This window comes from Pan paniscus, chromosome 8 (genome assembly GCF_029289425.2).
Source record: "Pan paniscus chromosome 8, NHGRI_mPanPan1-v2.0_pri, whole genome shotgun sequence".
Classification (NCBI taxonomy): Eukaryota; Metazoa; Chordata; class Mammalia; order Primates; family Hominidae; genus Pan; species Pan paniscus.
In genome coordinates, this window is record NC_073257.2 from 26103712 (window position 1) to 26123077 (window position 19366).

Sequence of the window (19366 nt, forward strand, 5' to 3'; positions counted from 1 at the left end):
TGTTTTATTACGTCTATATGTTTTTGTTAAGAAGCATATGTCTATGTTTTTGTTAAAAAGCAGAGACTATATGCTATAAAGTTTCATTATGCTACTTTTGGACTGAACATTGTATCATGAGCATTCCCATACCATTGAATTTTTAAAAACATGGTTTTTAATGATGCCATGTTATTTGGTTGTATGTATAAACTATATTTTATTTAACTATTCCTCCATTTAGAACACTTGGGTTGTTTCCAATTTTTCATTTTTATTTCTTATTTATTTATTTTTGTTTTAGAGACAGTGTCTCACTCTGCCACTCAGGCTGGAGTGCAGTGGTGCGATCAATGCTCACTGCAGCCTTGAACTCCTGGGTTCAAGTGATCTTCCTGCCTCGGCTTCCCAAAGTGCTGGGATTACAAGTGTGAGCCCCTGTACCCAGTCCCAATATTTCACTTTTAAAATAATGATTGTGATGAAATGGGATGCATTTTTTTTTAAATGAATATGGTCTCTCTTAGGGTCACGGTGATTTGTTCTTTTAAGTGTTTCTTTTCTTTTCTTTTTTTTTTTTTGAGACAGAGTCTTGCCCTGTCACCCAGGCTGGAGTGCAGTGGCGCGATCTTGGCTCACTGCAACCTCCACCTCCCAGGTTAAAGCGATTCTCCTGCCTCAGCCTCCTGAATAGCTGGGACTACAGGTGTGTGCCACCAAGCCCGGCTATTTTTGTAGTAGAGACAGGGTTTCACCATGTTGGCCAGGCTGGTCTCAAACTCCTGACCTCAGTTGATCCGCCTGCCTTGGCCTCCCAAAGTGCTCGGATTGTAGGCGTGAGCCACTGTGCCCAGCCTCTTTTAAGTATTTCTAAAAGCTCCTGGATATCTTTTTTCCTTCCTTTTGAATTGAAAAGCTTGCTTGTCAGTTGCTTGTTCAAGTATTTCTCTCTATCACTCTTTGATCTCAGGCCTTAATCAGGATTGAGTGCACATGTTTACATAAACGTAGAAATCAATGAAAGTCTAAAATGTAAGGGGAGGCTGTTAACTGTAGCTAGTAACTTCTCTGGTTTACACTGACAGTTTCCCAGGTAGCCAGCCGTTGTGTTCTCTGTAAACTTCCATTGCTGTTACTGTCATCTGTCTTAACCCTTCAGGTTTTTTTTTGTGTCTAACAATCCCTAATCCCTAAATCAGGAAAATGCTAATAAATTATTATTTGCTCATTGATTAGTGAGGGAAACCCATATTCATGCAAGAGTGTTGCCATATTTAGTTCAAGGACATTTTCCTGTGTTGGCTTATTTCTGGCAAAAGTCCGGTATATTTTATTTTATTTTGTTTTGTTTTTGAGACAAAGTCTTGCTCTATCACCCAGGCTGGACTGCAGTGGCATGATCCCGGCTCACTGCAACCTCCACCTCCCGGATTCAAGCAATTCTCCTGTCTCAGCCTCCTGAGTAGCTAGGACTATAGGCACCTGCCACCACGCCTGGCTAATTTTTGTATTTTTAGTAGAGACGGGATTTCACCATGTTGGCCAGGCTGGTCTTGAACTCCTGACCTCAGGTGATCTGTCCACCTCGGCCTCCCAAAGTTCTGGGATTACAGGGGTGAGCCACCCCGTCTGGCCTCAGATATCTTTTAGATGAAGTATCACCCCCCACAAAAGACTTTCTAAATTGAAATAATTCGATTGTTCATTTTTTGTTTTGTAAATCATTTTACCCATTATCAGCTGACTCAACAAAATGATATTTCTTACCTTTTTTGAGTAAGAAAAACGAAATGTCAAATATTGTTCAATTATGATTTCACAAAAACAATTTTTAAACGTGCTTCAATGACATGAAAAAAATAAGTCCACTGTAAACAAATGTTAGGGACTTAAAAAATCTCTGACATAATTTTTCTCTTCAATTTAAGTTTTTTTCCCTTGGGTTGGATTTAAAAAAAAAAAAAAGGAATTTCTGATTACATCTCCAATCATGTCACTGAAAAATCTTGATTGCTGAACACATGACCAAAAAAGTGATTAGTTAGCTTGAGGTAAATGTTCAATTATCACCAAGATTGGTAAGCAATCTAAAACAGAGGGAGTGAAGATAAATTGACTTCCAAACTGCCTTAAATGGATGTAGTCGTTTAAGTTCACAGGAAATTTAACAGGCTAGTAATGAACACTGCCCTTTCACTCTATTGTTACAAGTTAGTATTATTATTTAGATTTTTCTCATCCTTTAGTACACTAATTTTGCAAGCAAGTAACTTCAGAAACCCTAATGTAAATTTCCAGTTAATAAAGATCTTGATTTAACTGGCATTACTGAGGTGTTCTTCGAGAGGCTTTTGGAACTGAACTAGCAGGTGCAGAGAGTACTATAAAGACCCGGGTTTCCGTGCACGTTCACGTAAACCTCTCTACAAGGGGAAACTACAGGCGCGCTGCCGGAGGGCGCCGCCAGTGGCCACTCACGCACAGCTGCTTTGGCCACCACAGGCGCCCCGGGCCACTCTCTTCCCTCATCTCTCTCATCCCAGCTTCCGCCGGAAGCGGCCCCTGTCAGTTGTTCTCAGGTGTTTGGGCTTGTTGTTCCGTATACTCAGTGGGTTCGCGGCCGCCGGCCCAGTGAGGCTGGGTTCGAGGAGCTGGAGCGGGAAACTGGAGCTTAAATTCTGGCGGCGAGATGGACATTCTGAAATCAGAGATCCTTCGGAAGCGGCAGCTGGTGGAGGACAGGAACCTGCTGGTGGTGAGGACCCTGCGGTCGTGGGGGTCGGGATGTAAGAGTGAGAGTGTGTGTGTCGGGGTTTTGGGGTGAGGGTGACGATACTCAGAGGATTCGGGGCGGGGAAGGGGCTTAGCGAGTGTCCTGCCACTACCACTGGTAGGCCCCCTTTAGATCCAACCCTTGGCGTCTCACTCTTGAGGCTGGAGAATAGGGTCTGAGAGCAGGGAGCTTGAGTACAATTCGTGCTGACTTCCCAAAGCTGGATCAAAAGGAAAACACCTGGGTCTGGGGGCGGGAACCTGAGGCCAATTAACGCCCACGTCCAAAAGCCAAACCAAAAGAAAAATCCTCATCTTCCCACCACCGAGTAGCAAAGGCTCCAGGCTGCGGCTCTCCCCGCATCCCTGCCTTTCCACCACCTCTCAGATGGGAAGGGAACGTGCCCTGCATTGGCCGTGGGCCAAACACGGGCCATCCCTTCATCTGCATAGGGTGCCAGTTCACCTCAGTCTTTAGCCACAGACCGAACCCTTCATCCAGATACGGGGTAGCTGATAGGGACCTCAGAAGGAGTACCTAAAACCCAGAAAACTTTGTAACCGGGGCCTCGAGCCGCTTGCTCGGGCCGACTCACACCCTGTGGAGCGCTTGCTCGCGTTCATAAGTCCCTACTTTTGCTGGTTCATTCCTGTGTTTTGTTACTTTTTTTGTGCGTTTTCTCCAATTCTTTGTTCAAAACGCCAAGGACCCGGGCAACTTACACTCACGGCCTTCATTCCGGTAACCACTTGGGAGCCTTAGGGATGCAGGTGTGGGAATTGCAGGAAAACCCGAGGCTTTGGCTATTTTCTCCTGACCCTGTTTCCCTCCAGTTTACCTAACTGCCCCGTATCCCCGCTCCCACCTGTCGGCATTCTGCGGACGTGCCCCAGTGCTCCTGAGAGTTCCCTTCTGTCGCCTTACGAAGGGTTTGTGCCCAATTGAAACATGGAGGAAGGGCCGCCGGGCGCGGTGGCTCACACCTGCACTTTGGTGGGCAGATCACCTGAGGTCAGGAGTTCGAGACCAGCCTGGCAAACATGGTGAAACCCCGTCTCTACTAAAAACACAAAAATTAGCTGGGCGTGGTGGTGCGCGCCTGTAATCCCAGCTACTCAGGAGGCTGAGGCCAGAGAATCACTTGAACCCGGGAGGCGGAGGTTGCCGTGAGCCGACATCGCACCACTGCACTCCTGCCTGGGCGACAGTGAGACACCGTCTCAAAAAAAAAAAAAAAATTCCTTCTAGCCAGGTGTGGTGGTGCGCGCGTCTAGTCCCGGCTGCTTGGGAGACCAAGGCGGGAGGATCGCTTGAGCCCAGGAGTTCAGGCTGCAGTGAGCTATCATCGTGCCACTGCACTCCAGCCTGGGTGAGAGACCGAGTCCCTGTCTCTAAAAAAAAAAAAAAAAAAGTAATAAAATTCCTTTCTAATAGTAAATCCCAATTTTTAAAATTCTATTCCTCCTCCTTCTCTCTTCTTCAACACATGAAAAGTCTGTAGGCCTGCTCTTCACTGATGGGAATGCCAAGACTCTTTTGGAAAGGTACTAAAAAGGGGGAGAAAGAATTACACGATTTAGGAACTTCCTGAAGATGATCTCCCTTACTTTATTGTGTAGCAGTAACTTAGACCGCTGGTTCTCAAAGCTTTTGGTCTCAGGACCCCTTCACACTCTTAAAAGTTACTGAAGATCTTGAAGGACTTTTGTTTATGTGTTATTTCTATCCGTATTTACCATATTAGAAGTTAAAACTGAGAAACGTTAAAAATATTCACTGATCGATCATTTGGAAAATATTGGGTTACTGAATTATGCAGGTCTCCCACCTGTTGACACATTTCATTACACAATATGAAAAGATCACTTTATTTAATATCCACTGATCTGAGAAACATCTGTAAGCATTAGGAAACTGTCAGGCTCCTGATGACAGATCTAAGTTCACCACACTTTTAATTTCCACTTGGAAGCTGGAATTTTATCATAGGCAACAAATATTATCAGTTATTTTCTTGAAGTGATCTGCTCACTTTGTTCAGTTTGGGGAAGTTGTCTGCCAAATACCCAAGTCTGAAGAACCATGGTTTGCCAGGTGTTCTTAAGTGTAAAAATGGTATTCCGTGAAAAAGCCAGTTTAGCTTGCAACTCAATTACTTTCCTCCACACAACCAGCAAACTTTGGTATAAATGAGAAGTGTTGTATGCATCTTTCCTGTTTTGTCACATCATATTAAAAAGATATGGCCAAAGATCAAGACTTAATAAAAATAGTAATTTTACTCCTTTATCATAACAAGTAAATTTGTTTAGAGAAACTGGCTCCCTCTGGCTGCAGTGGCAGTTTAGAGTCACTGCCTTGGTTCTTGCTAAGGCTTTAGCAAATTTACCATTGCTTTTCACCTACAGTGCAGATGTCATCAGAGTGAGCAGGCAGATAATGCCTTACTATAGAAAACACTTCTGACCTCATGAGTCCTCTCAGAGGGTCTACAGGACCCATGGAAATCCGTGCATCACAGAATATCTGACTTAGATACTTGGATGTTGTGTACGATCGATGTGTGTGATGTAGTGTAAGTAAGTTAGAGTTCTTAGCTTGGTAAATGGCAAATTTCATGATCATTTAAACTTTAAAAAAAATTAGAAAAGTGGAGGTAATAGAATGCTGTTTGGTAGCTATGGGGAAAAGCTTGTTCATATTTGTAAATGTTTTTATGTCTACTGCAGGGACCTTTTGATGAGTGGTTGGGAGTATTTTAAATTTAGGTGTTGGAGTGCATAGTTGATGTTAGGAAGGGCCAGGGTGTTGAAATCTAAGTGCTTTAAAGGGAAAAGTGAATCACAAAATATTCAGCCCACCCTCAGGGTTCGCAACATGAATATTTGCATAATCATGTTCTTCGTCATTGAAATGGACCAATCTACAAAAATGATCATTAAAAAAAAAAACTTTAGATTCTTCAGGGTCATTTATAATTTATAATATATAAACTTTTCCTGGGTGTCTTTCATTTTTTAATTTGGTAGTTCATTGAATTATCACATAATTCCAGCCAGAAGATAAGATTGATTTTTTCAATCACAGAACAGTTCAGACCAACAAAGGGCATACATGAAATGGGAATTAAAATACTGACATTCAGCCGGGCGCGGTGGCTCACGCCTGTAATCCCAGCACTTTGGGAGCCTGAGGTGGGCAGATCACGAGATTGAGACTATCCTGGCTAACATGGTGAAACCCCATCTCTACTAAAAATACAAATATATATATATATATTAGCTGGGCATGGTGGCGGGTGCCTGTAGTCCCAGCTACTCAGGAGGCTGAGGCAGGAGAATGGCGTGAACCCGGGAGGCGGGGCTTGCAGTGAGCTGATATTGTGCCACTGCACTGCAGCCTGGGCGACAGAGCGAGACTCCATCTCAAAAAAAAAAAAAATACTGACATTCATAGTTTATATTAGCAGTAATGTTAGGCATCATGCAATATGTGTTTTCTAACTTGTACAACAAGTTACCATTATTCCCATTTACAGATGAGGAAACTGGAAGCTAAGAGAAGTTACATGACTATAGGATTAGGCAGCTAGCAAGAGATAGAGTCTGGATTTGAACGCTGGTCTGTTCCTACTTCAGAGCCTGCTCTGTTAACCTGTACAGATAGAATGGATATTTATTCACCTTACAAACATAGAACTAGTTTTGATAGGGCTCATGTAACGAAGCACTGGAAAATTATTAGACTAATGTGATTTATATTTTTCAAAGTGCTGTATGCTATCTGATTTGAGCTTTACAACGGTTAATTAGTGCACAAGGCAATGCTGTTTTCATGGATGATGAAATTGAGGCTTAGAGGGTTACACGATGTTCTCATATTCCTGTGGCCAGCCGGGATAGATCTCAAGTCTTAGACCAACTTGAGGGTGAGTGCTCTTGCATGATGTAAGGGAACATACACAACTAGGCGTCTTTTCTGTTGTATCCATGGGAAGACAGTCTTTAGATCTGCAGCTCTATCATTTCATGCAGAACAGTTGCTTTATATCTTATCTTTCTGCATCATAGTGTCTGTCAGTAACTTACAGACTTTTTCACTGCCCCATTCATAGCAATACATTTTTATATATTGATCTGATATGTATGTGAAAAAAGTTTTATGAAATAATTCTTACAACCACAAATGATTTTATCATGTTTTATTCAGTCCCCCTTTTTGGTTATCAGTTATTTAATTAGGTTCTTCTTAAGAAATGTAGAACACCAATTTGTGAGGATAAATTCCATGAGTCAGGGCAAACACAGATCGCAGGTAGCCCTGGAGCTTAGGAATAGCTTTGATTTTTGGTAAAATCTGTGACTCCACAGCTTTCTGATCAATCTTGTGCTGCTCTGTAATCTTGTATTTATCTTTTTCTGTGCTGAAGATCTCAGCTTCCTGGTGTCTGGGCTTCTGCAGCTGCTGCTGCTGCTTGAATAAGCATCAGTGGGATGTTTTGGGATTTTTACATCGCTGATAACAATTTTGGTTGAGGTGGCAATGACAGATTTCTGGTGTTCTCTTCATAGAGGAACTTGATTGAGGACCAGAGGTCCAGTCACAAGTAACAAGCCACTAGCCAGGTGCTTCAGGAAGACCGCCCTCTTGCCTCTGTGGAATCCAATGAGGCTGATCAGAACGTTCCCCGGGGTAATGCTGGCTCGCAGTTTTCTCACGTGTGAACTGAGGGTTTGGTTTTTTTTTTGTTTTTTATTTTTTGTCTTTTTTTTTTTGCCGTGGCTCAACAGCTTTTGAGGCACATCTTCAGTAGGAAAATATCTAGGCATTTTATGAAGTTTAACCACCTGGGTACTACCATTCTTGTCACCACCAACTGGTTTTGTAACAGTTGCAAGAACCTTCTTTTTCTTTTCAACCTCGGACTTAGCGGCTGAGTACTTCCTCTTATACACAGCTTTTCTGGAATACATAGCACATCGGGAATACCTGCCAATTCCTCTGACAAGGACAGGGTTGTGCTGCAATGGGGCTTCCCCTTCTTGGGCTTCTTAGCCTTGAGGTGACCCTTTTTCACCTTGTCACCAGCCTCAGCCTTCTTGGCTTCGGGTTTCTTCTCTTTAGTATCCGGCTTCTCAACTTTTTCACCCACCATCTTACAAGATGGGGAAGAGCAAGTCCCTTTGTTTTAATTTTTTAGAAAACACGGGTCAGGGATCAGTAGATTATTGTCATTACTGCATCTGTAGCTGGAAAACAGTTGTCTGTGTGGTATTGCTCTTCCAGAAAGAAGAGCCACCTCATCTTTGGTCATTTCAAGTGGTGTCCCAGCTTTTTGTGGTTAATCTGTGATAGTTGAAATAATCAGTACTTAGCTTGTGAGTGCCTCTTTCTCAAATTGCAGAGAAGTGACTAAGATATCCTCTTACCACCTGTCCTAAAGTGCCCTGCCTGGTGTAACCACCCTGAGGTAAATGTGGTGTCTGCATTGCTAGAACACCAGTGTTTTGGAGCCTAGAATTGGTGAGTTTTCATTTAATGCAAAACCTCATGTGGAAAACCAGGCTGCTTTAGAAACTCAATGGGGAGTAATTAGTAGTTTTACTAGTTGTAGTTATGAAGATGAGCTATGTGCAGAATTTTAGCTTTTTTTCCTTCCAGTATTTACTGCATCTTTCCTATATGCAAGATACTACGCTGTGCTGCAGTAACAATGCTACAATAATCAAAACAGCATAGCGCTGGCATAAAGAGCAACAACTAACACCACTAGAGTATAACAGAGCACCCAGAACGGAGCCACCCTTACACAATTATTGATTTTTGACAAAGACACTAAAACCAAATGGAAGGAAAGATATTTTCAGTAAATGATGCTGAACAACTGGATATCCATACGGAAATAATAAGCAACAACCCCTACCCCACATTATACAAAACATTCTGAAATGAAGGACCAATGGAAGGAACGGCAGGAACCAACATGGGAGACATTGGAAAATAAAATTAGTAAGGAAAACTGTATACTAGTTCTAATACACTGGAAAATCTAAGTGAAATAAATGGCTACAAAGTACAAAAAAATACAAGAAATAGAAAATCTAAGCAAACCAGTAAGTGAGGAAGACATAAGAAGAATCTGTCAGCTAAGAGGAGAAAGTTACTGAAGGAAGGAAGGAATGAGCAGTTAAATCGAAGACTGAATGAGATCAGTCAGAGAAGTCTCTTTGGATTTGTACCTTAGACATTATTTATGACCCCAAGGAGGTTTTTTCAGTGAAACAGAATGGATGTCCATATGCTGTGGGCCTGCAGAGAGAATTGGAGGTAAGGAAGTGGACACGGATTAGATTAAACAGTTTAATGTGGTTCTGCTGTAAATGATACCCGGGGCAGAGTCTTGAGCATACTTAAATGATAATTGTCAAGAGCCAGTAGAGAGGGGAAGGATGAATATGCGAAGGAGAAAACAGCATTGATGGTGAGAAGTCCCTGAGGAATTGAGGTCTGGAGTAATTGGCAAGGGATTTGCCCTAGACAGACAGAGGAGGGTTCTCTGTTTCACTGTGAAATGAAAGGACCAATGCAGATCCAGCTCATGACTGGAGTTGGGAGGAATTTGGAGGAGTTCCTGACTGGTTGCTTCCATAAAATGAGATGGTTTAGTCATCTGCTGAAAATGAGGGGAGAATGAAAGGATGGGAAGTTCGTGAGAATGGAGACAGTGGAATGGTCAGTGTAGACAATAGGAAAGAAAATGAAATGGGTAAATACCCCAGGACCAATAGGCAATGTTGAGGCCCCAGTGGTTTTTGCCAGCATTGTTTTGCGCATGCTATAGGCATGGAGAATGCCAAGTGGACTTAAACTTACTGGTCTCAGGTCTCATTCTCAATTATTGATAGCCCCAGAGAGCTTTTATTTACATAGGACACATTTATTGATAATTACCATATTAGAAATTAAAGCCAGGAAATTACAAAATGTATATTCCATGTAGAAATGCCATAATAAACCCATAGTATGCTAACAGATATTTTTATGAAAAGACTATATTTGTGAAAACAAACACTTCAGTGAGAAAAGTGACATTGTTTTAGAAACCTCTGGCATATTAGACAGTGATTCTATTTCTCTCTCCAATCTGTTGCTGTATGTTGTTTTCAAGTACACGAAGAAAATTCATCCACAGATAAGTAGTTAGAAAAAGGAGTATCTTAATAGCCTTTTCAGATAATTGTGGATATTCTTCTTGATACTACACCAAAACTAGACAGTTGGTTTCTTAAAGATCAGTTACAATGTGGATTCTGAAATCATTTCAATGAACTTTTCATACATTAAAGCCTGTTGATCTATTTTGCTCCTTGAATGGATCTTTTTACCTACATGTGATTTTGTAACATCTTGATTTTGTAATGTCATGGTTCAGTGAATTATGCAGATCTTCTTAATGTTGACATTTTTCATTAGATAATATTAAAAAATCTCATTAATATCACCACTGATTTCATTGGAAAAGGCTTCAAGTATTGGGAAGCTATTAAGCTCATGGTGGTGGGTACAAGTTTTCCACTTTTCCAGTTCTCACTTGACAGCTGGAATTTTATCATCGGTGGTAAATACTATCATTGTTTTCTTTTAGCTTTAAGCTTGTTTTGTTCAGTTCTGAGAAAATGTCTACCAAACACCCAAATCTGACTAATCAAACAATTGCACAAGTGCTTTTCTTTGAGAAAACCATTCTGCTTTAGTATGTAACAAAAGTGCTTTATACATTTTATTTTTTCATGCTGATTATTAAAAGGCTGTGTACTCAAAGGTTGAGATTTAGGAAAATTATACTAATTATACTTCGTCAAGGACATTCTTAAGAGAAACTAGACTTTTTATTCTTTCGTAAGTGCATGTTGGTGAAGAATACAGTTTGAAGGCCTTGCCTTTATTTTTGCTGATGCCAGTAGTCCCCCTTCCCAAATCCTCCCCCCATGTTGCTTTTGGACTGTCAGTGCAAATCTGAGCACAATGAAAACGGGGCACATAATGTCTTAGTATATCATGAAAATAAATTTGACCTTGCAAAACCTCTGAAAGAGCCTCTGTGGACCACATTTTGAGATGTTCTAGGCTTGAGATTTTGTTAGGTGTGTTCAATGGAATTGAGACATGGTCATCAAAGATAACATAGTTAAAAAGATTGGACCATGGCCTCCGGCCTGGAGAGTGTTTTTTCCTTTCTTTCTACACATCAGCCCTTTCTGAGAGGATACCAATGTGTGTTTGCCAACTTATTTGAAATATGACAATTATATACTACCTAGCCAAAAACAATTTTAGATGCCAAAATAATATTTTGGGAGTGAAGAACTGTAGCTTGGAAGACTAGATCAGAACAAAGGGTTTAAGGACCAGAGTTCTAGCTGCTACTCATCATTCTTCCTGAGTTCTGGGAATGTCACCTAACCTAATTCTCAGCTTTCTCATCTCTAAAAAGGGGTTAATACTATTTGCCCCCACAGTACTCAGGGTAGTTTTGATGTTCAGATGATACCATCGGTTCCTTACCCCAGATAATATCTTCATCTTTATTTCCGTAAAACTGTGCTTGTTGTGTGGTAGATAAGTCTGGAAATGTTTATTGAATTAAGGAATGAACTTTTAGAAAAACCTTATTCTGAAAGTTTTAAACATACAAAAATAGATAAAATTTTATGATGAGCCCCTGTATATCCTTCCCCTGAAACATGCAGCTCTAGAAAATGACATGTTCTTTTAAAATCAAAATATGATCACACCCAACAAAATTAAAATTAGTTTGTTAATTTTATCAAATACTCTCCTCACATTCGTATATTTTCCAGTTGAATTAAAATATGTACATACATTTGCTTTTACAGTTGGTTTTTCAAGTCAGGTCAACACGAAGTTCGATCCTTGTATTTGCTTATTATGAATCTTGGTTTCTTTTAATGAAGAACGTTGTCATTTTCTCAACTTGGCTGATTTTTTCCATGCCATTGACTTGCTGGAGAAACTGGGGCTAGTTTTGTAAAATGTCTTTGATTTGTGTGATTGCTTCCTGGCATATTGACACTTAGTTAATTCCTCTCTTCCCTACATTTAACAAGAATAATACTTCGTAGACGATGGCTGGGTAATTCCTGTAGTATAACATAGGTGGTACATAATCTTTTACTGATGTCAAGCTTGATCGTTGGGTTCAAATGGTGGCAGGCTCATCTTTCCATTGTCACCATCGGCCTTTTTCATAAGGTTTTAGCATCCATTGATGATCATTGTCTGAGTGAATGAGCTTTGGAACTATGAGGTGCTAAATACTTGTGTGGAGGTAGTACACAGGTAATATTATATCATTACTGTTAATACAGTCGGGGACAGTATCTTTATTTGAACAAAGCCATCTTTGGAATAATATCCAAGAGGCAGAGCTGAGATGGCAACAAGCCTCCAAATTACGGACTGTAGATGTAACAATAAGGATAATTTTATGTATAATGTGGAAAGGACTGACATCTTTTTAGCCACAGACAAGACTTAGAGCTTGTCTCTTTACATCAAATCATATCAAAACAAATACCTTGTGAGAGGATCATTTGAACCCAGGGAGTCGAAGTTGTGGCCTTGATTGTGCCACTCCACTCCAGCCCGCGTGACAAGAGAGATACCCTGTCTCCAAAACAAACAGAAAACCAGAAAAACGCACAAAAACCCCCAAATATCCTTAAATCATTTTTTAAATAAAAGGGTTCACCAAGACCACCCTATATGTAGATTATTTTAAGAACTGATTGATGTAATAAGGTTCCAGGTAACAAGAAAGAACTTACACTCCTGGAGTTCCCTTGTTATGTGGGATATCAAATGTAGGCTATGTATGTCATAATTTTGTTTCTGTTGGGAAAAAATAATTGAGGTATACCATTTTATGTGTTTCATAATGAATCCATTTGAAGAAATTATCATTGAACTCAGACATTAAGAAATGAAAACATTTGGAAAATATTCTTGGTCTCCTCTTTGCTGATGGACTTGCCTACTGATTGATACTGCAAGAAAAATACTTGAACTTACCACATATCGGTGCCCATAGTTGTAGTGGAGGGTTGGTGATGTGCTTGGGGAATCAATGTATTCATCTCTGGAACCAAAAAATATTTATTTTATCCAATTCTTGAAAAACTGAAGAGTGTTTCCAAAGTTTTCTAAAGGTATTTGTTGACTATGGGACATGAAATTTTGCTCAAGGATATATTATTGACATAATTTTTTTTCTTTAATAGGAAAATAAAAAATATTTCAAGCGTAGTGAGCTCGCCAAAAAAGAAGAGGAAGCATATTTTGAAAGATGTGGCTACAAGGTATGAATGTCTGCTTTTATGTTAAATTGTACATTTCTGAGTTTAAATTTATACAGCTGTTGTTAAATGACAATCATTGATCTCTGTTCAATTTATCAATATACGTTAGCCTATAAATGAGAAGCCATCTGGAGAGGTATGAGTTTTTGTTTTTGCATTTTTAAAAAAATCTTGAATTCAGGAAAATACATGCATGACTTTTGGCTTGGAATGGTTTGGCTTTTTGTGGACGGCATGAAGTGGCTTGAGATCAAAGCTTGAATTTTTTTTTTTTTTTAATAAAGTCCTGAATCTGAGACTGCGTTAGTTTCAACTCCACCACCACTCCTCTCCCCTACCTCTCCCAATAAAACAGTCTATTTGGAAAGACTTCAAAACATTTATTCATCCAGCCACAGTAATATTAGTGGTGGTAATTTCCCTGCCTTCTCCGGAATATTTTAAGCCATCGATTTTATGTTTGCATTGTTAATACGTCCTTTTGGGTCCTAAGAACCTCTGCCTAAAGTATAAAGCCGTATATATTTATATGCCTTTGTTGTAATAAGGTATCACATTTCAAACACTATTTAGTCCGTTGGATAGAAAATGTCATCTTGAAATATTTCTTAGAAACAAATGAGTTGTCTGGAAGGCTTTGCTTGTATATTTTAGAAGAAATTAGTTGATAATGTATTGTGGTTTTATTGGGAGGGGTTAAAGGGTATAAGGTGGAGAAGTTACGTTTAAATTATTTTAAAAGAAGACTATATCTAGCTTAATTTTTAACTCAAAGCTCAGAGGTTCTATTGGAATACTTTTGCCAAATCATAAACTTGTAATTAACCTTTTGCTTGTAAAATATCAATATAAGATAATACTTTTGTGCATGTAATGGGGATAGTTCTGGAAATGGATTTATCCTGCATAGCATTTTTAGAAGGAAGCATGAGGAATGCACATGGTATGTATATGCATTTGGTTTGATTTTGTAGTGCTGGGAGAAGACAAGTATTAAAGAAAAATGTAGTTTTCAAAAGATACCCAGAAGTGACTTAAAAAATATTTTAAAATGTAATTATATTTCTGATATGTTTTTAAAATATGGGAAAGTTTATACTTGTATTTTGATTTTTTCCATAAAGATATTTGTTTTATTTGCTTAATTAGAAATGAAAATAAGTTTTATGTTAATAACCATTGAGTAGATAGATATTCAGAAAGGAACTCTCGTTTTTGCCTTGCCCAGTGTTGTCTAACACACATTTGGTCTGGAATAAGAATCACTTACATAGGTTTACTCTGCTGGCTTGTGGCATTCCCAGATTCTTAAATTTGAACCTTTTCAACTATTTGATAAGGTAGGAAAGTAACTTAATATAGTGGCAGTTTTTGCTTTTGTTTAGTGTGTTTTTTTGTTTTTATAGAGGAAAGCCCTGAAGGAAAGTAATTACTGTAAAGATAATTGTTTATAACTTCGAGTCCAGCTCATGAAATGACTTAGATTTTTTCCCCAGAGCTATTAACTGCCATTATATAATTAAATGTGTTTTTAATCCTGAGATTTTTGGAGAAATATGTTTCCATGCTTAAAAAGTAAAGCACAGGTGTTTCTTTCTAAAGATTTTTAAAGATTTCCGTCTTGGTAGTAATGACATGGTATTCATTCCTTCTATTCTTTTGTAGAAATGAGTTAGCATTTTTTAAGACTTGGTGCTGATTTGACCTGTGAAAATAGAAAGGCTTAGTTTGTTACCTTAATTTTACCTCAGTATCAATTAGTTACAGTAAACATAAACTTGAACTGTAAGCTATAGAATCATGAATTATGTAATTTTTACCATATAGCCTTTCTTAATGTGAATTTCTTCCTTATTGTTGATCTTCTTTTATGTTCTTTTGATCTTACTCCTACTTTCAGCATTTTGGATTTATCTTATGGTCAGATGGGAAACCACGTTTCAGTATCTTTTTTATAGACTCCACAAAGGGGCTTGTAAATTGCTGAATTCAGTTTTCTTAAACTGAGACTTGAGCAACAGATTTGAGAAAATATGTGAAGAGATTGTTTTTCCTACAGGTTCATATGAACAAGAATGCCCACTGTTTCCCTGGGTGGCATCAGTAGACACGTGCTTTTTTCCTTGTGTTTCTGCAAGGTTGGTAGCTCAGTTTGGACCAAATCTTTGTAGCATTAGGAATTTTTCTGTATGTCCAACATGATTTTCATACATTTGGAATAATACGTTTTGAAAAGCAGCATAGGAAAAGCTAGAGCTTGAAGTTTCTCAGGTTGCTGTTGGAAAGAAATTCTTTTCTTTTATCTTCATTTTGAAGCTGAGCAAGAATCAAATAACCCTGCAAGACATTTAAAGAGGAAGAGCAAGTTGCTGGTTTTTAAGGAAAAAGTACAGTCTTTAGAATCTGGGGAGAAAGAGAGTGCAAATTTCAGCCCTGTTAAATTTGGATTTTGGAAATCGTGGTAGTCGTGTCACTCTTTTATAGCAAGAATGCTGATTCCTCTGTGCATGCTCTGGACTTGCGATGCCCCTGATGTGAATACGTTTGACTCTCTTTTATAAGCATGTACACTTATTATGAGCTCTTTGCTCAGAGGAATATTAGAAAATCTTCAGTGTTGAAAACATGTTTAATTTCCATAGCTAAGGTAATGGAATGATAAATATCAACTATATTTTTAAAGCTGAATTTCATTTCTTTTGGCTATTAATATAGATACAGCCAAAAGAGGAGGACCAGAAACCATTAACTTCATCGAATCCAGTGTTAGAACTTGAACTGGCAGAGGAAAAATTACCTATGACGCTTTCTAGGCAAGAGGTAAGTTTATTTGTGATGGTTTCATGAGAATAAGATCTCCACGGTGTTTACATTTATCTCCGGCTTTTCCAATAAGTTAAACGTCATTATTTCCTGCGTAAAATGACGATCTAAAAATGCTGTGCAGCTAGTTTTCTTCATGAAGTTCTAAATTACTCACTGCTTCTTTTCTTGATATTATTATCTTTTTTTAGAGCTTATCCTTCTAAACTTTAAAAAATAAACATGAATATTCAAAAATAAGTATAATTAAATGCTCTTATGCTAAATATTTGTACTTAAATTATTTTAATTATTATTTTGTAACATACTTCCATTTCCCTTATTTAATAATACGTCTTTCCAGATTAAAATATGGAGATCTACATAATTTTGAATGAGTGTATAATTTCCCATTGCTTGTTTGCTCCATAATGTTTGTTTATTTATTTATTTATTTATTTTGAGACAGAGTCTCACTGTGTTGCCCAGGCTGGAATACAGTGGTGCAGTCTCGGTTCACTGCAATCTCTGCCTCCCGGGTTCAAGTGATTCTCCTGCCTCAGCCTCCTGAGTGGCTGGGATTACAGGCCTGCGCCACCACACCCAGCTAATTTTTTTTTGTAATTTTTAGTAGAGATGGGGTTTCATCATGTTGGCCAGGCTGGTCTCAAACTCCTGACCTCAAGTGATCCACCTGTCTCGGCCTTCCAAAGTGCTGGGATTACAGGTGTGAGCCACCGTGCCTGGCTGCACCGTAATATTTAAAAAATCATTTATTGATGATCATTTAGATTGCTTATTATAAATAATACTAAGATGAACATCCTTATGTAGACATCATTGCATACATAATAATGTGTGATTATTTCCTTTGGAAACATTTCTAGAAGCATGATTTTTAGGGCAAAGACTACGTATATTTTTAAGACTTGATATATATTACCAGATAGCTCTGGAGGTATTAGCCATGTTGTGCCACTTTATACTCCTAGCTGTTGTGTTTATAGTGTTTGTCTATACCTTGATCAGTACCAACTATTATTTTACTTAAAAAAAATCATAAAATTTAAAGATAATCAAGTGATATAAAGAAATCAAATCAATACAAAAGGCTGTAAAACAAAAATGTCTTCCCTTTTTCTTATCTTCCGTTTCCTCCCACTCCCCCTGTGCCCCCATCAGTCCTCCTACCCAGTTCTTCACTTGTACAAGCATCAGTGTGTATGTGTATACCTTTTTTCCCTTTCACACAAATGAGATGACATGGATTTGTGCCTTAGTCTTTTCACTTAAAAGTACATTTTGAAGGCCATTTTATGTTGGGGTGTGTGTGTGTATGAACATTTTTCACAGTAAACATGTGCTTTGGGCAGGTTATCTGGTCTGTTTCTCAATTTCCTTATGTCTGAATGAGGGTAACAATTGGGTCTACCTCAGGAGACTTTCATGATAAAATAAGGTAATACATGAAGAGAACAGTCCTTAATAGTGAGCTACTCAACAAACTTAGGTATTGTTTTTAGTAGTAGTTCTGTAATTTATTAAAATTAGCTCTTTACTGATGGATAGATTACTTCCAGTTGTTTGCCCTTACATACAGTGCTAAGGTGAACTTCCTTATACATATGTCTTGATATTTGTATGAGTTTATCAATAGGATAATTTCCTAGGAAAATAATTTCTGGTCAGAGAGTGTGTCTATGTAATTTTCGATTGTGTGGAATTGTCCTACAAAGAAGCTGTGCCAATTTACATTCGAACTGTTAAGTATGTAAGACTTCCTAGCATTTCTGTCAACTCTTTATTTTAAGATGTTTCAGCCTTTGCCAATCTGAAAGCAGATTATTATTTTAAATTTTTGCCAAACTGATGGGTGAAATAGGTATCTTGTGTTAATGTGAAACTTTCTATTAGTGATTATTAGAATTGAACATGTTTTCACGTGTTCAGTGGTCGTTAATGTCTCTTGTTTTGTGGAATTGCCGTTTTTATATTGTGAAATTTGTCTTTATTGATTTGCAGATCAACATATTTATATGTTAAGGGTGTTAACCTGTGTTCATAAGTGTGTATGTATCAGATGTACATAGTGTATATATATATTTGTCAGTGTATCATTTATTTTTTGCCATGCAGAAGTTTTACATTTTTATACGATGGCATCAGTCTTTTTCATTATGTTTTTTTTTTGTCTTGAGCATCGTGCTTAGAAAGGTTTCCTCTGTTCCTAAGAGTTAAACAAAGATATATTAATTTTTTTCCACTACCTTTATGAACTCATTCTTTATATATAGAAAATATAATTTTCTTTATATTTTAATTTTGTATCTCAAATGAGTATATATTAACTTCATAGTCAAAATACTTGAAATTTCACGTCACTTACATATTTTAGAATTCTGTTACTTTTCGATTTTTTGAGACAAAGTCTCACTGTGTCTCCCAGGCTGGAGTGCAGTGGCATGATGTAGGCTCACTGCAACCTCCGCCTCCCGGGTTCAAGAGTTTCTGAAGCCTAAGCCTCCCAAGTAGCTGGGACTGCAGGTATGCACCACCAGGCCTTACTAATTTTTGTATTTTTAGTAGAAACGAGGTTTTGCCATGTTGGCCTGGCTGGTCTTGAATTCCTGATTCAGGTGATCTGCTCGCCTCGACCTCCCAGAGTGCTGGGATTACCAGCGAGGGCCACCGTGCCTGGCCTAGAATTTACTTTATCTTTAAACATTGAAAAGCTTGAGTTAAAAGATGAGGTAGTTTTAAGAAGTTGTTCTTTTTGTGAGATCCATCATTAGTAAACCATTGTTACTGATTAATAGTGGTACATCAGTTAAGTAGTAGACATGATATGGGGAAGAAGTTCCTGCCTTTGCTCAGGGAGCTTCTATTGAAATAGTAAAAGAGGACTCAGAGGCTTAAGTTCTTTCACTGATGTCCCTTTAGTCTCTGTGTCATTTTTTGGGGGAGGTGGTGGTGGTGGTGGTGGTATATTTCAGCTTCTTTATTTAAAAAATTAGAATAATAGAATTCTTGCACTAAAAGAAAATTTGAAGTCAGGTAGTTTATTACCTTGCCTTTAGACAGAACCACTGTTATATAATTCCAGGTAGATGAGAGTTAGCTATTTAAACTGATAACCAGAAAAATATTATGCACTCCTCACAACTTGGCCTAAGTTATAGCACCCAATCTTAAGCAGTGTTTTACAGTAATAACTAGCTCACATTCCCTTTCTTTTTTCTGTCGAGGTTGTTTTTGTCTTTGACTGACTGACTTAGGGTCATCTTTCATCTTTGAGTCCTCAGTAGTCTCTTCCTGTTCGACCTCTGTAGTTGTGGATAGGACTGAATGTAAGTCATAGAAATATAGCGTCTAGATCAAAGGCTTATGTATTCTGTACTTCTCGCAAGTTGACATGTTTGCAGTATTATTATTT

At 38.5% G+C, this 19366-nt stretch overlaps 1 protein-coding gene and 1 pseudogene across 10 annotated transcripts in view; one reads left to right on the plus strand and one right to left on the minus strand.

The window, feature by feature from the left end:
- The first annotated feature begins 2511 nt into the window (after positions 1–2511).
- Positions 2512–19366, plus strand: part of PRPF18 (pre-mRNA processing factor 18) — a 68967-nt gene continuing 52112 nt past the window's right edge. For 9 of the 10 annotated variants that reach the window (XM_063607270.1, XM_063607271.1, XM_063607268.1 and 6 more), the window contains exons 1-4: positions 2523–2734; positions 13054–13131; positions 13241–13267; positions 15847–15951. In XM_063607270.1, coding sequence (XP_063463340.1) covers positions 2669–2734; positions 13054–13131; positions 13241–13267; positions 15847–15951 — 276 coding nt within the window. In that variant the 5' untranslated portion in view covers positions 2523–2668. Of the gene's footprint in view, positions 2735–13053; positions 13132–13240; positions 13268–15846; positions 15952–19366 lie in introns of all 10 variants that reach the window. The other variant, XM_063607276.1, reaches the window with a different exon arrangement.
- LOC134731090 (large ribosomal subunit protein eL6-like) lies at positions 2755–9378 on the minus strand (annotated as a pseudogene).